We start from the raw sequence: 20,463 nt of genomic DNA on the forward strand, positions 1-20,463 counted from the left end.
AATCAATGTTTCGAAAAACCGCGTCGCGTTAACGTCTGTGAAACAATGCTTTCCGACTACCAGTATGTCATAAAATCTATTATTATGGGGGATGAGTCTTGGAGTTAAGCTTACGACACGGAAACAGACGATCATTCGGCCGAATATCGTGGCAATGGTGGGTCGAAGCCGAAAAGGTCGCATCATTGCGTTTAAAATTACCAAATAAACCCTCCAAGGTATTTAGGTACCGACTTTTATCATCTTTCTTTCTTTTATTTAGATTTAATTTCTTCAATTAAAAACTTAATATTAACCTGCTTTTAACCCACCAACTATTTACTATTTTGCGCCAAATCTTTAAGCAAAATTTTATTTGATTATCCATAAACGAAGGCTTTGTGCTTCAACTTTCTTGGAGCTTAAATTTCTAATTTGCGGTTGCATGCCACAATCGGCTGAGTGGTGTTTCGTTGCAATCAAAATGATTTTCCTTTCACTAATAAAACCATGAAACACACAAAGACGGACAGAAAGCAAAAGAAAACAAAAAATCAAAAACAAAAAGCGATTTAATGGTCGAAAAATTACAAATTGCTTAATGGCTGCTGCAGCAAAAAAAGTGAATGCAACAGTTGGCGCAAATGAGCTACAAATCGGAGCGCAACAAAAAACACAAGAAAATAAATGAAAAACTTCATGCCGCAGCCTTCGATCATTAACTGAGCCGGCAAGTCATAAAACGATCGGTCTCTAATGCGCACAAATTCTAAACAATTTCAATATGTTTCTGATTTATGCGCCAGCAACTACACTGGAGCATATGAGATTGGCGTTGATGACGTTGGCAAACTTGAACTTGTGGCCTCTTTGCCGTGCGCTTTGTGCGCTGTCCATCAGCGCAGCTTCTCGACATTCTCTCTTGATTATCTTGATCTATGCCATAATTTATTGCTCAGCGTATATTACAAATCCTAATTGCATTAGCGCATCACTTGTTGTTGCTGTACTTGTAGGTTTGAATTTCGTTTGCCATATTGCCAACGGCCATCTGTCTAGGGTGCGCTTTGTTCTTCGTTTATTGTTGTTATTGTATAGGCCTCTGGTGGATTACAAATGGACTTGTTGATGTTTCAACAAAATCTATGCTCTTGACAGCTATTTGTTGTAGTATTTAGCGCACAGCTGCCCCGCAACGTTGGTGGGTGGATCTTTCGGATTTTATGTACTGACAAACATATGTTTTGTTTGACAGCTGTCGCTGATAAGCGTGGCATTTAGTGGGTGTAGTTGAAAGAATGTGTATGGCCAGTGATTTTATGGGCGTATTTGATTATTGTATAAATTCATAGTGGCTTATATACATATAAATGAAAAAAATATATATTATAATATTTTTTTTTTCGATATCTAGATGGAGACTATTGTCAACTTCTTCGAAGAACTGCTCTCTAAATCTTTATATAATTTCCTCAATAACAGTAAAAATGTATTGATCATTGCTTTTTATAAATTTGACCACCTTTCTGGTCATTTGTGGATACCATGCCAATAGAAATGTTCGTTTTTCGAAGCAAACAAATCAGACAGCCAATTTTCGACTTCCGCGTAGGGACTTCGATCCTCTTCTGCTCAGGCAATGCGGAAGAGGTCAAATCTAGTGAATACGGCGGTTGGGCTGGCAGCTCCCAGTCAAGTACTTTGATTGCATCTTGTATCCTATGATATCCACGCCATTCTGATCTCACCAAATGCCTTCTTACCCTATCGATTTCTTTGCCAACATTCTTTTTCGAATTGGTGGTGTGCGACTTCACTAAGCTGTCAAAACGTACATTTCAAAACCGATAAAGAACATTTAAGCTATTTTTATGAGTACTTTTTTTACTAAAGATGCAGTTATTTCAATTTTTACGGATGGTGTATAAGTTACTTTATAGGTTAGCATGTTATATTTATATAATTCTATGATATTTGTGATGTGGTGACTTTACTAAGCTGTCAGAAAATGTAACTCAAAATGGCTTGACAACAGTTAAAATATTTTTATCAGAAACTTTTGCACTTAAAATTGCAGTTAAGCTTATTTTGACGGAAGGTATAGGTTAGTATGTTATATTTATAAATTTCTACATTATTTTGGGTATGTGACTTGACTATACTTACAGAAATTACACTTCCAAATCACTTGTGAACAGCTGACAGCTTATTAGAAGGAGTTCGTTTACAATTTTTGAATAAAATGTATATCTATTGCTATTTTTGTTAAAGATTCTGTTTCTATACCTAACAAAAAAATTATTACAAAAAGAAAAGAACCAAGGTTTTGTATTTATACAATTCTATATGCCAAGAAAATCTTCACTTAAACACAGTCTACCTTGGAATGTATAAAAATAATCTAAGGCTGGGAACAAAGACGTTTGACAACGAATTCAGGTTAGACTGGTAGACCCAAAAGCCACGCATAGACCAGCTTGGTCCTTTGCGAATCAACAATTAATATTTTTAAGACACTCCAAAAATCAGCTTCTCTCTACTATATTATTCTCTTCTACTTTCTTAGCTGGAAACTAGCACATTTCGAAATAACTTAATAATGTCCTATAATTAGTATTTTTACAAATATTTCCCTCCAATTAACTGCTAATTAGAGAAAATGACTTTTGCTATATGCACCCAAAAGCATGAATTATCAAAAATAAGAACTGAAATTGTAGCGCTCTATGTACAATGCTTTATATATTGAGCAGTTCATTGACTTCAAACACAACTAACTTCTTCCACGTCATTTCAGTTTGACTGCAATCCAATTTCTTTGACATTTGTCAGCTTATTTACATTGCTGTGACACTCTTTTCTAACGCCACATTGCTACTTACCTATTCTACTCATTGTTACTTGTTCTTTAGTATTTTAGACACTTGTGCATTCCAACACATGCAGTGTCTGGTAATTGTGTCTCACACTGCGAGCAAATTTGTACTAGATTTCTTTATTCATTTACCTGTATACATATTTACTTTATTGCCTTTGTGCTTACTGCTTTTCTTGTCAACTTTGTGCTATAAATATTAAATGAATTCGCCGAAGTTGTACTCTAAGTTGACTCAAAGCATTCATCAACTTCTTGCACTACTCTGCTTTACTATGTGTCTTTGGTACTTGGGTGCTTGGTGCAACAAATTTAATGATTACTAATTACATTAAGAAGGTAATGTAGATTTTATCGGTTTTTATGTGCTACAATTTCATCGATTATTTTGAGGTTAATATTAATGAGATTTTCTGGCATATACTCAACAATAAAGTTGTTGTTTGATATCGATGAGGATACATACATATATCTATTATATATTAAATGTAAGTATTTTATAGAAAGAAAATAATGTTAAAATAGACATCATTTAATGCCGTGTTTTATACACTGAACAAGGTATTTTAAATTTCCCACAAAGTTTGTAACATCCAAAAGGAAGTTATAACACCATGGTCGTCTGACCGTCCGTCTACGCAAACTAGTCCTTTAGTTTTTGAGATATCGATCTTGAAGTTTGCACTTGTCATTTTCTCTCAACAAGCTGCTCATGTGTTAAAACCGTCGATATCGGACAACTATAGCATATAGCTGCCATATAAAGTAAGCGCTCAAACTCTAATCCTTGTATAGAAAACTTTTCTATTTGTGAAGATAATTTTCCGAAATTTGGCACATATTATTATGGAAGTGAACGCTACAATCTTCGAATAAGTTGTTTCAGATTGGACCACTTTAGCATATAGCTGCCGTATAAACTACCGATCAAACTGAGGAAAATTAATTTCTATACCCTTTTATGCTTTAAAAAATGCACATGTGAAGGGTATTATAGTTTTACTAGAGGACCCGCCTACGTTTACTGTGGCTGATACATAGTTGGTACTACTAATACCATCTATATGATTTCTATTAGTTAGATTTTTGATGAAGCAACAAAAATGAATCAAAAAGCATTTCGTGCGTTAAGAAAGGATGGTTTTTGGGGTAAAAATACTATTGAATTTGGGCTGTGCATCAGTGAAATCAATCGAGTCCAATCGATTGTCAGCCTGGTGGACTGCATATTAAGAAACGGTTCTCAAGCGTGGAAAGACAAAAAAATCATCTGGCAAGGTTATGGCATCAGTCTTTTGGGTTGCCGTGGTATATTATTAAATCGAATGATAAATGAGCCAGTTTTAATTCATTGCATTGTGTATTTGATTTCAGTTCTATTCTACCATTCCCAATATTTAGCAATTTTATTATTTTCAGGAAGGATCAGTTTGAAATTGTACGCATATATGTATTCATCGTTCCCGTTTAAATATTGTATTGCTCTGTGCAATGCTTCGAAAAGATTTCTGTATATCTCAAATTTTTTATCAACACTTCAGTTATGCCGCTATTTTTTTATGCCAGACCTTTTGCAATTTTAAATTGCCTGTCAAGATACCCCCTCCAATAGTTAGCAGGTATGAAAAAAATGTTATAGCTACCCATAGATGTATTGAATCACCCAATTTATTACTTAAGAACGAACTCTGTCCTCAATATAAAAACTTGATCCACAGATGTCGCCTTTTACTTTGGCATCGTTTTGTTTAATACACGTTTACGCCAATTTAAGGTTTGAATATTGGATACTGCGATGGTAGCGCCATCTATCGGTCAAACATTCCAAAATTAACAATTTATTAAAAATGGAAAAATAATGTAAAAAACATTTTCCAGTGAACCAAATTGTAAATCTAAACCATTCTCGAATCTCCTTGAACATACACACAAAATTTTATCAAACTGAGGAAAATTAATTTCTATACCCTTTTATGCTTTAAAAAATGCACATGTGAAGGGTATTATAGTTTTATTGCAGAAAAAATATAAATCGTCACTTGTAGTTTAGCAAATATGTTATTATTACATATATATTTCTTAATTTTGGTATAAAAACGAAAAAGCATGCACCCATATGCACACCAAGCTTTGTTAACTCACAGTCTACGGTTTCATCCTCTTCGCTACATGAGAAACTGCCGCCGTCGAATTTCCCAGACTTTGAATATTATGAACGAAGGCTTATTTTAAAGTCATTTGTCAAATATACCACATAGCTATGATATATATATCACCCCATACTCATCACTGATTTCTTAAGCAGTTTAAGTAGTGGCTTAGGGGCAGTAGCTAATTTTTCCATTTTTAATGTTAAACAATAGTTCCTCTAACGTTATTCATAGACTCAACTACAAATTCGAACAACCAAAATTACTCATAACAGTAAATATAATATTAGTCCAGTCATTCAAGCTTAAATTAGGTAAGAATCTCGGAATTCGAGATACACAGTAATACAAGTATTTACAGACTTACAGCTGTGTATCTCGAATTCCGAGGTGAACTTACTACAATGACTGGACTATACAATATGATCGGATTTTATTTACAAGGTAATAAGGTCATAACCATGAACATAACGAAAATCTGCTGGAAGAAACAACGAAGTGTTAATGTTATATATAAAGCATTTATGCCGCTTCTCATAAAGACTAATTTATTATAAGGAAAGTGGGAGCATACTCCGCCTAGATGTCAAAAATATTACAATGACTCACGCTCATGTTTAGAAATAGTATATTTGTAACTGTAAAGTGTGCAAACCTATATAAAATTCTAATTGAGCATGTCATCTAACCATAATACTTATGAATCAATGTTGGATATACTAAGCTTGCCTTTTATACCTCGGGCTTAGCGAACAAAATCAAATATTAATCATCGAAAACCACATTATTGTTTTTAGAAATATTTCCATTAAGATCTATACACTTTTGCAAGTGTTTCAAACATTTGTCGAAGCACTTTTTCCACTGTCATTGCGTTGTCGCCAAAACAAGCATCCTGAACGCATCAATCGCCTCTTCAGGTGCCGAATAACGATGACCTCTTGGTTTATATTTTCCGGAAATAGAAAAAAGGTTTTTGGTGACAGACTAGTTATATGGTGGATAATCCATCAAGTCGATATTTTGAGTGCTCAAAAATTAAGTAACCTAAAGATTTTAGGCGGGACACTCGACAGTCTATACCACTTCACTCCGCACACGACCACGATTGTTGTTAAAGTACAGAGCTGCAACAAAATCCTCAAGTCGCTAGCCGGCAGCACATAGGGAAAAGTCAAATAAACGTTGTTGGTAACATACAATGCAATCGGCCGTCCGGTCCTTAACTACGCCCCACCAATATGGTCGCTTGGGTGCAGTGAAACGCAGTCGAGGAAGGTTCAGACATGCCATCTACAGAGTGAGGCCTGTATGCTTCCAGATAAAGAGCATAATGTTATACTCTTCAAGCAGTTCCTGCGGCGTGTTTACGTAGAAATCATCCATTCAGTAAGCTGCTTTAAGCGGAATCGCCTCCTTGGAGCATCAAGAGCTCCTTTTTCACCTACATCGATGACATAAGACTATGTGTTGAACGGACTTCGGACGCCACTAATTTCAGACATGCATTCAGACGAAGAGCTCGAGTTGCCGCGAGAATCGAGAGTGACGCCTGCGCAGCATCGTTCAGGATACTGTAGCAGGTTAAATTCTTACTTATCCAGAATCGACCTCGACATATCTAATAAATGTCCAGTATGTAAAAAGTACCCAAATGACTCTAACCACCCCTTTGCATGCCCATGTGTTGGGTTACATTTGATTCCCTTCTTCCCATGGTGCGACCCCGTAGAAACATCACGTTCCTTGGGCCTATAGCTGGATGAATTCGATGATAATCTATCTGAACTTTATTAATTTAATGGGGGACAGATAACCGTTACACGATCATCTAATATCAGTTTGCGCCCAAAATCAATAGTTTCCGGAAGAACAACTGATTTTGTACGACCTTCACGTCATTCATGTTGGAGTGATCTACGACCTTGATTGAACTCATCATACCATCGATAAACACTGGTTCTTGATGGCATCCAAATTTCGCTAAATTTTGATTTTAGTTGATAGCTGCCCTGTTGCTGAGTTAATCTACGTCGAAAGTTGTAAAAATTAATCACGCGAAAATTTTCGCTTTTTAATTCCACTTTTTGGGTGAGCTGAATATTTTAAATTACTGTAAACAACACCAGATCACTTGTATGTCAAAGCGTTCACAGAATGTAGTTATTTAACGTCAAAAATATCAAACCTTAAGATAATGTTGTGAGGTACTAGATTAAAACACTTTGGTTCCTAAAACCCGAAATATGAAAGGCAACCTCCATATAAACTCTTCTAAAGTGTTCAGTAGAGCGTTCTCAATACATTTGAACTTAAAATACGCTCTCTTAGACTTTCAGTGTGTCAGTAGAAAACTCATATAAGTAAGTCAGTTGATTTCTAAGAAAACCCTGATTATTTTACAGTAGGTTGGCTTATGCTGTATATGTTCTGAGAATGCTGTGATGAAAAGTCGGTATGGATCTATTTTGGGCTGTTCTAATTTTTTTACATTTCAAAAATAATATGGTGATTAATTTTCGACGTCAGACTTGTTTTAAGTCTAAAGCTATCATACGCATTGTTCCAAAATAAACTAGTTCTAGTCTAGTAGTATAACAAGAATCGCAACCATAGCTGCTGCAAGTCGAACTCTTTACGTCTTACGCTTACAATTGTGCTGCTATGAAGTCGTCAATCTTCACAGCTTCGGTACAATCAATATTATTTTTAAGAAATTTGTAGCTAAGCAACCTGATGAGGTGTTTACTCGAGGGTACAAGTAAATTTTTTTTCTCACCATACAAAGTTTAATCAATGTAGCAAGTAAAATGATGCTGCCTTTTGTTTTACAAAAAATTTTTTGTAGTTTTTTCATTTATAAAACATTTTTGTGGTATTTTTCCATATTTTACTATATATTTTTTTTGGCTGTTAATATTTGCTGCTTCTTTATCTACTAATAGCTGCAATAATATTGCATGTCACATGCAATGGCTCTGGATACTTATTATATACAGCTGTATTTGAGTTGGGAACACTTTTACCGCTAAAAAGGTATCCGCTGCGGGTCGCTACTTCAATTGTGCGCAAGAAAACCTGTAATTTCGAAAATATCCATAGCCATATATGCTTTTAATAATATTTATATTGCAATATTATGCCACTCACTTCCTTCCAACTCTTTTCAGCTAAAATTATTTAATTTTTATATCTTTCAAATATTGTTTCTAAGCAACGTTCCTATTTTTATTGCCTTGGTTCTTCAAATTACCTCCAACATTTTTAGCCTTTTTTATTGCTATCACTTATTTGCTGTACCAGCATTGCTCTGGCAACTTCAACTCCACTGCACAATTGATCTTCGTTAGCTCTTTTCCGAGTGTCTTCTATTACCGCACGTCTATGGCTTCTCTGCAGCAGACATTTTCTCATAATTACAATAATTTCATTTATTGCACACATAACGCCATCGCCGGTATTGCAATTAAGCTACTTTTTATTATGCGCAAATTTCAAAACGGTCCCACTAATTGCCTTCAACGAGCGACCGCAATCGCAGCGCCGTCGGGTTTTGTGGCTCCATACTTCAGATTGCATTAGAAAAGATTTTGTTTTGCGGTATTATAGAGAATGACGGCTTAAGCGAATTTAATGCTATGTATTCGTATGCTATCGCATGCTAGACGCTCGAAATTATTTGACGGTCAGCTGCTGTGAGCTTTGAAGTTTCATGGCAAAGAAATAAAATTATGAGATTTGCGGAGATAAGATTAAGAGCTTACATATGGATTTAGTTTAACAAAAATCTTATTTTGTGAGTATGGGTATAGAAAAGTTTCTACAACGGATGAGGTACACAAAGCATCTGTATAAAATACGGGTTTCTTGTATTGACCGAGATGAGGAGAACCATTGCCACAAAGGCAGACTTCTTTAGTAGGTAGGTAGAGCAGATCATATAGTGTAAATATAATATAATATAATATACTGAATGAGGTTCTACTTCAGGGAAGCCCTTGGATATCTTGACAGCGATGTCTCCGCTAGTAAGATGGAAAGGTTAATGTGAGTTTGCTCTGTCGAGGTGGCGGCCGCGTGGTGTATCGGTAAACAGCCACTTGCGTCCGCCGGGGGCCGAGTCAGTAAAGTCACTTTGTCAACTTTGATGTACGCGACTTCTATATGGGGGCAGCACTGTGCCAAAAAACAAATCTCAATGAAGCAAAGGCGATGTCCAGGTAATGTGCCATTAGAGTGACCTGTGGGTTTAGAACGGTCTCACATGAAGCGGCCAGTATCATATCTGGTCTTATGCCGCCGGATTTAATGGCCTCAGAACTAAAAAGAGTCTATCAAAAGCAGGCAATAGACATCTAACGGCTGACGATAAAAAAAAGGAGAGACATGCGAGCCTCGAAGAGTGGCAAAGACAATGGGATGCGGCAGAAAAAGGAAGATAGACGAACGAATGCAGAACGTACCAGCCTGGATTGAGAGACGATAGGGGACACACTTTTTTTTACTTTAACGCAATTCTTGACGGTCCATGGCTGTTTCAGGGAATACCTCCACAGATTCGGCCACGATGAGGACACAAAATGCTCATTCTGCAGCCGTATGTCGATGAAAACGCCAAGCATATCTTTTTCTCCTGCTCGAGATATGTATGTAGTGGAGAGAGCTACCATCGAACGAATAATAAACCAAAGGATGATGCCCGACAACCTTATAAATTGCATGCTGCAATCAAAGCTAGTATGGACGAACACGAAATATTGGACCACAAATGCGATCCAAGAACTCAGAATAAGAGAACGGTAGCAGAGAGCTTAAGATCATCTGAATAATCCCACAGGAAGTTTGTGAAAAGGCATTCTTGTCCAGCTTGGTCTGGCGAAATAATGCCTAACGGCGGTCCCGCAGGTCCGAATACAGGCGTTAAAGGTTTAGTACATAGGAGAACTGTTCCTCAAGTTAAGTAAAATTAGAAAATACTAACTGGGTGTGATCCCGAAAGAGGGTAAAATGAATCCTGCATCCGGCCTTTCGGCAATATCTTTGGAAGATTCCCCTCCGAAAAAAAACCCTTGTATTATAAATTGAGGTCAAGAGTCTTTTTTGCGTCGATATTGTGGAGTTTCTTCACCTCAGATTCCAAGTGTAGCCAGGTCCTTCTCGACCTGCTCATTCCAACGGATTGCAGGTCTTCCTCTTCCTCTGCTTCCAAAGGCGGTTACTGTGGCGAATACTTTCAGAGCTGGAGTTCCACCGACTGCGGTATTCGCCGTTTTCAATGCGCAAAAGTCCATAAATCTTCCGCAAAACCTTTCTCTCAAAATTCGTAACGCCGATTCATCAGATGTTGTCATCGTCCATACCTCTGCACCATATACTTGTTGGCTGATTCTGGTTTGGATTTCGAGTGTGACATTGTTGTTATTGCGAAGTTATGATAAACATTAAATTTCAATTACTAAATAAATAAATAAATAAACATGTCACCTAAGCCACTGCATATCTAGTTTTCCAACTTCCATATTTAGTGAGAAGCAAAAAAGAAATTTTCGGTGAAAATAGTTAATAGCAAAAACTCGCTTTTCACTAATTGCAGGGCACCTGCGACAGACCGGAGTATTTTCCAACTCTTAAACACGATTTCCCACAAATTAAAATTCCCCAAAAAAATATTAAAGTCACCAAAAATAAATTGCTTTAGCTGCAAGTGGTCTTGGGCACTTTCACTTGCACGCTGACAGTGAATGTCGGCTCAGTTATTGTGCTGTGCTTAGTAAGCTATATTTGTGATTTCATAGTTTGTGGTCTTATCTTATAATTGCTATTGATTTTCTCATTGCACCGAAAAGAAATTTTTTGGAGTAAAAGCGTTTAATAAAAGCGCCATTATTGTGAAAGAAAGTTTGTCGTTTCGTGCTTGATTTGTTTTCACTCGTTCGTAGGTGTGTCAGCGATCGACTCTTCAGAGTTCGTTTAAAAATTGTGCAAAGTTTGTTAGTGGTTTAGTGTCTCAAAGTTAGTAATTTTTTTGTAGCTAGACTATCGTTCAATCTATAAGTCTATTATCACAGACGTCTTGACTTATTTTAAAGTACTGGTCCGAAAAATCGAAGACGATCCAAAACACGTTCAAATCTTAAGTACTGGTCCGAAAAAATGACTGGTAGATAAAAATTGTGATAACGTTTTCAAAGTCGCAGACTTCTCGAACTTCCTAAAATCTACATTTTACCTACTAGATATTATGGCCTTCATAAGTAACTTGTTGTTTACGAAATCATGTGACATGTTCTGGCGCTTTTTGTCGAGATCGAGTCGGACCATATTCCGTATTCATTGCTGTTTCATTAAATATATTTATAGGTTAGGTTAGGTTAGGTTAATCTGGTGGGCCAATCAGCCACGCATAGACCAGTTTTGATCCTTTGTGACACCAGATGGAGTTTAGTTACTAAGTCCACGTGGAGTATTCATCCTTTAGGACGCGAATCCCTGGACGCGAATTTTAACAGACTCTGTGACCTCAATTTCGATACCTTCTCCAGTGTATCATACCGTGTGGACCCTAGTATTTAGGTTAACAATTCTGATAAAATTAATTATTATTTCATTACTTCTTGTAATTATAACCTTACCGCCCTTCCTCCCAAATAATAATCAATTATCTTGCTTGGTCAACGAAAAGTAAGTCACAAAAGCACAATAAACACAAAGATATTATCATCAAAAACAAAGAATCAATAAGCGATTAAGTTCGATATGCCCCTGCTCTTATTCTTCGCCAAAAAAACTGGCACAAAAGTTGCTTTTAACTGCAGTAAATAGCTTTATACTTTTGTCTCGTGTTTTTTCCTCAACGCACTAGACACTTTAGACTTCGGTGAATTCAGGGCAGCCGAAAAATGAGCGCAGATAAATATATATGTATGTATAGGTACATATGTATGTGAGTTTATTTGAAGGCATACTTTCAGAAATAAGTAACATAACATAAAATATACCGACATTTAGCCGTTGAACAGTCGCAACCATTAAAATTCGGACAATTAAAAAAAAATTATTAAATTTCATTTCTCCGTCTCTCAGTTTTCGAGATATCGTTATGAAATTTTGCACACGTCTTTTTCTCTTCAAGAAGCGGCTCATTTGTCGTAACTGCCGATATCGGATCACTATAGCATATAGCTGCCATACAAACTGAGAGTTCGGAATAAAGTGCTTCTATGAAGAGATCTTTCAATTGACGAGCGATCTTCGTGAAATTTTGACTTGAGCTATTGCGTAAGATTTTGGTGAAATCTGCAAAGAAGTTTTTCAGATCGGATCACTATATCATATAGCTGCCATATAAACTTAGAGTTCGGAATAAAGTGCTTCTATGAAGAGATCTTTCAATTGACGAGCTATCTTCGCGAAATTTTGACTTGAGCTATTGATTAAGATTTTGGTGAAATCTGCAAAGAAATTTTTCAGATCGGAACACTATAGCATATAGCTGCCATACAAACTGAACAATCAGTAACAAGTGCTTGTATAGAATGCTTTATCAATTGTGTTTTACAAAAATTTGTGTTTGCGAAAGAAAATTTAATATTTTAAAGGAATATATTATACCTACATCACCAGATTTGAAAAATATAATTTAAATTTTAAATCAAGCTTGATGTCATAAAAATCTTTCAACGGTTTGCATACTTTTATACACCACTGTATAAACTACCGGCATACTAGATAATCCACACGTGACAAATTACATTTTTTCTTATGTCTAAAGCGCACAATGCGCATTCGAAACGTGCTTTACGTGAATGCTCCAAAAGCTTACAAGACACATAAAAACATATTAAAGAAATGTCTCCAGCCTAACATGCCAATAGACCGGCTATGCCAAGCGTAATTCTCATATGCACATTTGACCGTACAGTTGACTGCATTCAAGTGTCCCATTTCCAATGGTTTTTTTTTTGTCAACAAACACTCACGTGACAGTAGCCACTCCAATTCAAAGCCATTTGGGTCAAACTCGGTACTTTGCTTATGAGTACGAGGACATATGAGCTTGTGTATTTAAGTATTTGTAGGTATATCCCCATTCTATTTAAATATAGATATACAGACTTACGTACCTACTATCTCATTCACTTTGTTTGTGGCTGTGTTTGTGTTCAAGTTACGTACTCCACTTCGTGTGCGCCTTTCTTTATCTGCCACACATTTTGAACATTCCAAACCTTGACATTATTAAACTTGATTAGCCTTTGAAAAAGTCTGTTTGGATAAAGTTGCTCGAAATTGGGAGATATAAACGGTTGAATGCATGCATATATACATACATATGTACAAGGGTTCCTACAGTAATTGAATTTTATAGTTGAATTTTGAGTTAGAAGTGCGGTCACAGTAATGCAAAATCTGTATAGAGTTCATTTTAGTGCCGTGAAGCGATTGTGAATTCGTTCTTTCAAAAACTTATAAGATTTTTGCACTGCGATACTTGCAACAATTGGGGATTCCATTTCAAATGAGGAAAAACTGGCACCAGAGGGCTGTCTTTATACTGCCTTAAACGAATAGGACACATCAGTTGAAGCATAGGAAATAAACAGCCTGCTGGTGACTGTCATAGACGGGAACTCCTTCTAAGCGATCACCTTAGAGGAGAGATGGGTGTAGATCGACCTCGGATTTTCGAGTCTTTTTTATCGCGCTTTAAGTTTTGTACTCGACAATTAAGATTACAAAAATGTTCCTTCCGACAAATCTTCATATCGGTAACATATTACACACAAGCTGTGTAAAATATTGATGCTACAGATGTCTGTTTGGCGACTTAATTTAAGCCTTTGACAATCTAACCTTCTTATCTCACATCACGGCCGACGCTAAATGTTAAAGTTGTATGAAAGAATTTGTGGTGAACACATTCAGGCATTTCTAAATTGTCCAGGGAAATATATCAACAGCCACTCCTTCGACAAACCAGAAGACAAAGCTGAAATTGGCATTCGCCGCCTCAAAGCGCTTTGCCGAACACCCTCCTAGTTACCGCACAATTTTATAGGAGTTCTAGATATCATAACGAAACGTCGTTTTAAGCTGTTCTAGTGAGATCCCCATTAGGATCAAAATTTTAATCTAAACTAATCTATAGAACTCTTTTGTTGAGGATGAATATGACATTTTTTGTAAAGAATCTACGTACTTTAGACTTTACATATCTCCACAGGAAAAAGTATAATGGTGTATCACACGATCTTGGTGGTCAATCGACCGTCCCAAAACGTGAAATTATCTGCTCTACGAAGTGTTCTCTCAATAAATCGATAATTCATGCGATGTGTGGGAAGTGACGCGATCTTGTTGAAACGAAATTTCGCCAAGATCACGAGCTTCAATTTCAGGCATTAAGTATTGGGTTTCCAATAACTTCACCGGTTCACAAAGCACATCAAAGCGTTGCTTTTTTCTGGATGAAATGGGAGTTCTTGAATCTCTTCAGGTTGCTCTTCGTCCCAAATAGGGAATGGTGTTTGTTTACATACCCATTGAGCCAGAAGTGCGCCTCATCGCTGAATTAAATTTCTCTCGAAAACATCGGATCTTCTTGGAACTTTTTTAGAGATCGAAGCGATGTCGCTTGGGAAAGTCAGGCGGCTACTAGACTGAGTTTCATTTTCAGGTCGCTAAAAATATAGTTGTCTATGGTCATATTGGACCTTAATAGCCAAAAAAGTTGTGTGAAAATATTATGTTGGTATCGTTAGGCAAAATCGACTTTGAGAACAGCTCCTAACCTCAATTTTCACTTGGTTAAGCGCTGGAAAATCAATGAATGGAGGCTGGAAACCAGCACTTAACTGAGCATACGATGTAGAAATTTCATAACAAGAAATATTTTTGTAAGAAATTCAATGATTAAGTTTCCAGAATGTTAATTTTGCAATAATTGAAAAAATGCACCCTGTATAATAACTTTTCGAATACTGTTGTTTGTGACAGAAATCATATTTTATTGCTTTTTTGACATTCCGAAACACAAAAATTTATAATATAATATTTTTCTTTTTTTTACTTTTTATAAACAGCAAAAAATCGCCTTCAGACTGGACACAGAAAAAGTGAGCAACAATTAGCGAAATTAGCGCTGCACAAAGTATTTTAATTAAAATACAAAATATTTAAAGCACGCAGTAAAATATAAACAATAATAAATAATCCAGCAAAATGGCACCTATGCCCAGCATGAAGGGCACCAAGCCCAATGGAGATTTCCTTTACGTCGAGGCCGAATCGCCGGGTGACTCAAGTCCAACGCCCTCAACGCCGCCCTCCAGCACAGGTGAGCTAAACAAAGTGTGAATTTTCGCTTGAAATATTTCATTTTATCTTTCTTCATATGTAAATATGTATAGATGCCGCAAAATCGCAATGCTCCTCACTCTCGGACGGCGAATCATATGAGGGTTACGGCGAAAACGCAGTGCGCGGCCTGCATCAGCGCCATCATCATCATCAACGCACTGCATCTAGCGTTTCGGCCGGTTTATTGGGTGCCGATGTTGTCAATAATAATAATAGCAACACTGCCGCTGGTGGCAGTGGTGTTGGCGGTGTTGAATTGGAGCTGGCGCCACACGACAACGCTGTAACGGCATCGAACAAGTGAGTTTGCCGAAATTTCGTGCAAGAAAAAGTTGTTGTCATTTATTAATTTGTGCTTTATTTTTTTTTCATGCCGACATTATATTTTTAGCGATGACGAGCTGAGCATCATTCCGCGTGACAATTGGGCACGCATGAGCTTACGTCGCACCACCACCTCCTCCAGGTGAGTTTTTACATATATATATTTATATACATGAATAGCGAGTTAGTTGGAGTATCATTTAGTATAATTTTTATTACTTTTTATTATACCCTGCACAGCGGTAACACACAGAAAAGAGAGTCGAAGACACAGTGTAACGAACTGAGTCGATTTAGTCATGTCCGTCTGTCCCTCAGTTTTTTGAGATATCGTTCTGAAATTTTGCACATGCTTTTTTCTCATCAATGAGCTGCTCATATGTCGGAGCCGCCGATATCGTACCACTATAGCATATAGCTGTCATACAAATTGAACGGTCGGAATCAAGTTCTTATATGAAAAATTTTTTATTTGTCTTGGCATCATCACGAAATTTTGCATAAATTGTTATCCAAGTCATTGTTACAAGTTCCAAAGAAATTGTTAGGATCGGTCGACTATATCATATAACTGCCATACAAGCTGCTCAATCCGAAACCATTCCTTGTATGGACAACTTTTTTATTTACCGAGATATCTTCACGAAATTTTGCATAGATTGTTATCCATGGTAACGTTACAAGTTCCAAAGAAATGAATCAGATCGGGCCACTATAATATATAGCTGCCATAGAAACTGACCGATACAAATCAAGATAAATACCTTTTATACCCTCTTATGCAGTGGGAAATGCTTCTGTGTGGGGTATTATAACTTCGGTGGAGCTGTAGTTAACCTTATTTTCTTATTTTTACTTTCCACCAACAATTTATGTACATTTGTTTGTCAAGTGTCACCAGCGTAGTCATAAATTACTCGCTGAATGTATTGTTTGCCGATTGCTTAGTTGGCTTTAAATGGAAATATCTATTAGACACTTCACAGAAATACACTTACTCGCTCGCTAATGCGACTGCATTAGTTAGTGATGTCTATAAATGTCAAAGTGACAGCTTGCCATTTTCTACGTTAAGTATTGTGTGTAATATTTACTATTTGCCTTCTGTGTGTGTTAATTTTCGCCAAAAGTTCGACGCAATAATTTAAAGACTGGTTTACTATATATGCAAATATCAAATTTATATGCAATATATTTATATATTACATATGTACATACATATGTGCGGTATAGCGTCATATGTCAGTGTCGTTTCCCCAATATGCCGATCACCTTCGTTTATATGTATGCCTACATATTAGTACCTGCCTATAAACAAACATGACTACATACTGTTTAATTTTTCATGCCAGTCAGCTTTTTTTTGATTTTGTCTGTCTGTCTCTTTGTCTTCTCGCTTATTTGTTAAAGTATATATATAAAATACATATATACACCTATACACCAGTCTGTCTTACTTTTACAAAAAACTGGTTTCCAATTTGAATATGTATTTTAGTTATGTTTAGGTCATAAAATAAAGACGAATATGTTTTGTTGTTTATTTTCCTTTGTTTATATACTACTTTCTGTCATAAATAAGCTATTTGTTGTCAAAAGAGCGCCAATAGTGAGGACAAAGAGCGCGCAAGATCTTTTCACTCATACTCTCATACATAAAAAACAAACTCAAGAGTAATTTTAATTGAAAGAGCACTCTTTTTGAGCTCTCTTGAGTAGCCAACATGCTCTTTATACCGTGAACTGGCGGAAAGTTGTGGAAATTAGTTTAAGTTGTAAGTTGAGTTGTTTACTTTTCTTAAGTTGTAAGTTCAGTTGTGTACTTTATTTGTTATACTATGGCCGATGTCAACTTCATTATATTTTTTTGTGCTTCTGAGGCACCCTGTGCTTATCGCTAATCGTTTATTAATAATTTCAAGTGTCATATACCCATTTCATTGATCATTATTTTTCATACATATTTTAATTTTTTAAAAAGTTTTTCACCGTTATAAAAACACTTTTTTTCAAACTGTCTGCTGTACTGCCACTTTACTGATAGTTTGTTTTTATTATTACAGCAATCCTGACAGCCTAACGAATCGCCGTTGGGGTTCCATGAGACAGTAAGCAAAATTTTACTAAAGCAAACCAATTTTTAACGCTAAGCATATATTTTAACTAATAAATATATTAATGTATATATGGGTTATACATATAAATATCAACTTAACTTAATAAGGCACTTAGCACTTGCAAAAAGCTTGCACAACAATTTTGCTTTTGTACATACTAAAATGATTTACATTCTTTATAATTTTTGCACTGACATGTATGAAAATTGGTTGCGGTCATTTTTTGCTTCATTAACTTAAAATGCACTTAAATATTTATGCAAAAAAATTGACATATAATATGTGTCTGAATATTTTTAATTGCTTGTATATTACTTTTAAGCAATAGTTCTATATGTACATGTATTTGTCTAGCCGATATACATACATTAAAAATGTAAATATTTTCATATAACATTTTTTCTAATTATTTTACCCGTCTTTGTTAGTGTGAAAGCTGTTTTAATTTGTTACTACCTTTTTTTGTTTGCAAATTTATATTTTTTAACGTCTCAAAAATTTGTTTTTGTCTCACAATATTTGTTTTTCCTCACAAAACTTTTTTTTAACAAAAATATTTTTATTCTTAACAATAATATATTATATTATTAATTCGCAAAAAATTTTTTTTACAATATTATTTTTTTCCTTATAAAAATATTTATATTTTTCTTCTTTCCATTGCTTTTTACAAAAATATACATATTTTTTACACTTTAATTATATATTTTTTTTAAAACTAGTATTTTCTCCATAGAAAATTTTTGTTCCTTAGAAAAACTTCACAAAAAATTATTTTTGTTTCTCCATAAAAACTGTTTTTTCTTCACAATAATAGTTTTTTCTTTATAAAAATATTTTTTTACTTCATAAAACTATTTTCTCTTGGCAAAACAATTTTTTTTTTTTAAATGCATACTTTTTCATTATAAAAATATATTTCTTTTTTCCATTGATTTTTTACAAAAATCTACGCTTCCTTACAAATATATTTTTCACACTATAATTATATATTTTTTCACAATAATAGTTTTTTCTCCAAAAAAAAAAAATTTTGTTCCTTGATAAAACTTCACAAAAGAATTATTGTTTTTTCCTCCATAAAAACTGTTTTTTTTCTACACAATAATAGTTTTTTATTTATAAAAATAGTTTTTTCTTCATAAAGACTTTTTTCTGTACAAAACAATTTTTTTTGTAAAATTTTTTTTTATCCTCATATAATTTTTTTCTCACAAAAATGTTTATTTTTCTTTATAAGCATATTTTTACTCTGCAGAAAATATTTTCCCCGTCATAAAATATTTTTTTCTTGACAAAACAATTTCTTTCTTTAAATAAATATTTTTTTTCTTCCTATATAATTTTTTTCTCCCTATATTATTTTTTTTTTCTAACAATAATATATTTCTTTCGTTATACATTTAGTTTATCTTCACAAAGTATTTTTAATCGTTATACATTTTTTCTCCATTAAAATTGTTTTGTTGTTTCAAAAGAATTGTTTTTTCTCCATGAAAAAATATTTTATTTCATAAAAACATTTTTTTTTTTATTTCATGAAAACATTTTTTTTTATTTCATGAAAACATTTTTTCTTCATAAAACTATTTTTTTTTCTTTATTCATTTATTTTTCTCCTCATAAATTTTTTTTCTCACATAAATATACAAACATACATATATATTTTTCGTTATAAAATTATTTTAACTTCGCAAAATATGTTTATTCCTCAAAAAACTTTTTTTCATTAAAATATTTATTTTCTTCACAAACAATATTTTTTTTCACAAAACTATTTTATTCTTAAAACATTTTTTTTATATACATACATATATATTTTTCGTTATAAATATATTTTAGCTTCGCAAAATATTTTTATTCTTCAAAAAACTTTTTTATTCTTAATAAATTTTTTTTCTTCTTATATTCTTCTTATATAGTTTTTTCTCACAAAAATATACTTTTTACTCCCTTTATAATTTTTTTTCTTCACAAAAATATATATTTTTCGTTATAAATATATTTTATCTTCATAAAGTATTTTTATTCTCCATAAATTTATTTTCTCTATAAAAATATTTGCTTTCTTCACAAAATATTTTTTTGGTCATAAAGTTTTAAAATAATTTTTTTTTCTTCACAAAACAATATTTTTTTCTTTATAAATAATCATTATTCTTTATTCTTTATAAACAATTTTTTCCTCCCATTATATTTTTACCTTAAAAAAAATGTTTTCCTTTTATAGTTTTTATTCTTCGCAAACTAGTTTTATCGTCATAAAATATTTAAACAAATTTTTTTCTCACAAGAATATATTTCTTCTGTTATCAATATATTTAAAAAATACTTTTGCTTCATATTTTTTGTCACAAAATATTTTTTTCTTCATAAAAAACAGTCTTTACAAATATATATATATTGTTATTAAAATTATTTCCTTAAAAAAATATATTGCGTTTTAATAATTTTTTTCTATACAGAAATATTTATTTCTTCATAAGAATTTGTTTTCTCACAACTTATTTTTTGTTCTTATTTTTTTTTTTGCAAAACTATTTTTTTCTTAAGAATAATGTATTGTTTCTCAAAAATGTATTTTTTTTCCTCACAAAATTATTTTTCTATGAAATCTTACATATTTCTTTACACATCTCCCACTTCAACTAATTCACCA

General features: G+C 34.0%; 1 protein-coding gene across 13 annotated transcripts in view; it reads left to right on the forward strand.

The window, feature by feature from the left end:
* Positions 1 to 20,463, forward strand: part of LOC105224032 (rab11 family-interacting protein 3) — a 163,410-nt gene that overhangs the window by 23,039 nt on the left and 119,908 nt on the right. For 7 of the 13 annotated variants that reach the window (XM_049457204.1, XM_049457198.1, XM_049457201.1 and 4 more), the window contains exons 3-5: positions 15,087 to 15,340; positions 15,414 to 15,663; positions 15,755 to 15,829. In XM_049457204.1, the coding sequence (XP_049313161.1) occupies positions 15,226 to 15,340; positions 15,414 to 15,663; positions 15,755 to 15,829 (440 nt within the window). In that variant the 5' untranslated portion in view covers positions 15,087 to 15,225. Of the gene's footprint in view, positions 1 to 15,086; positions 15,341 to 15,413; positions 15,664 to 15,754; positions 15,830 to 17,750; positions 17,796 to 20,463 lie in introns of all 13 variants that reach the window. The other 6 variants (XM_049457193.1, XM_049457192.1, XM_049457197.1 and 3 more) reach the window with 1 other exon arrangement.

Source organism: Bactrocera dorsalis, chromosome 5, assembly GCF_023373825.1.
Source record: "Bactrocera dorsalis isolate Fly_Bdor chromosome 5, ASM2337382v1, whole genome shotgun sequence".
In the NCBI taxonomy this organism is placed as follows: Eukaryota; Metazoa; Arthropoda; class Insecta; order Diptera; family Tephritidae; genus Bactrocera; species Bactrocera dorsalis.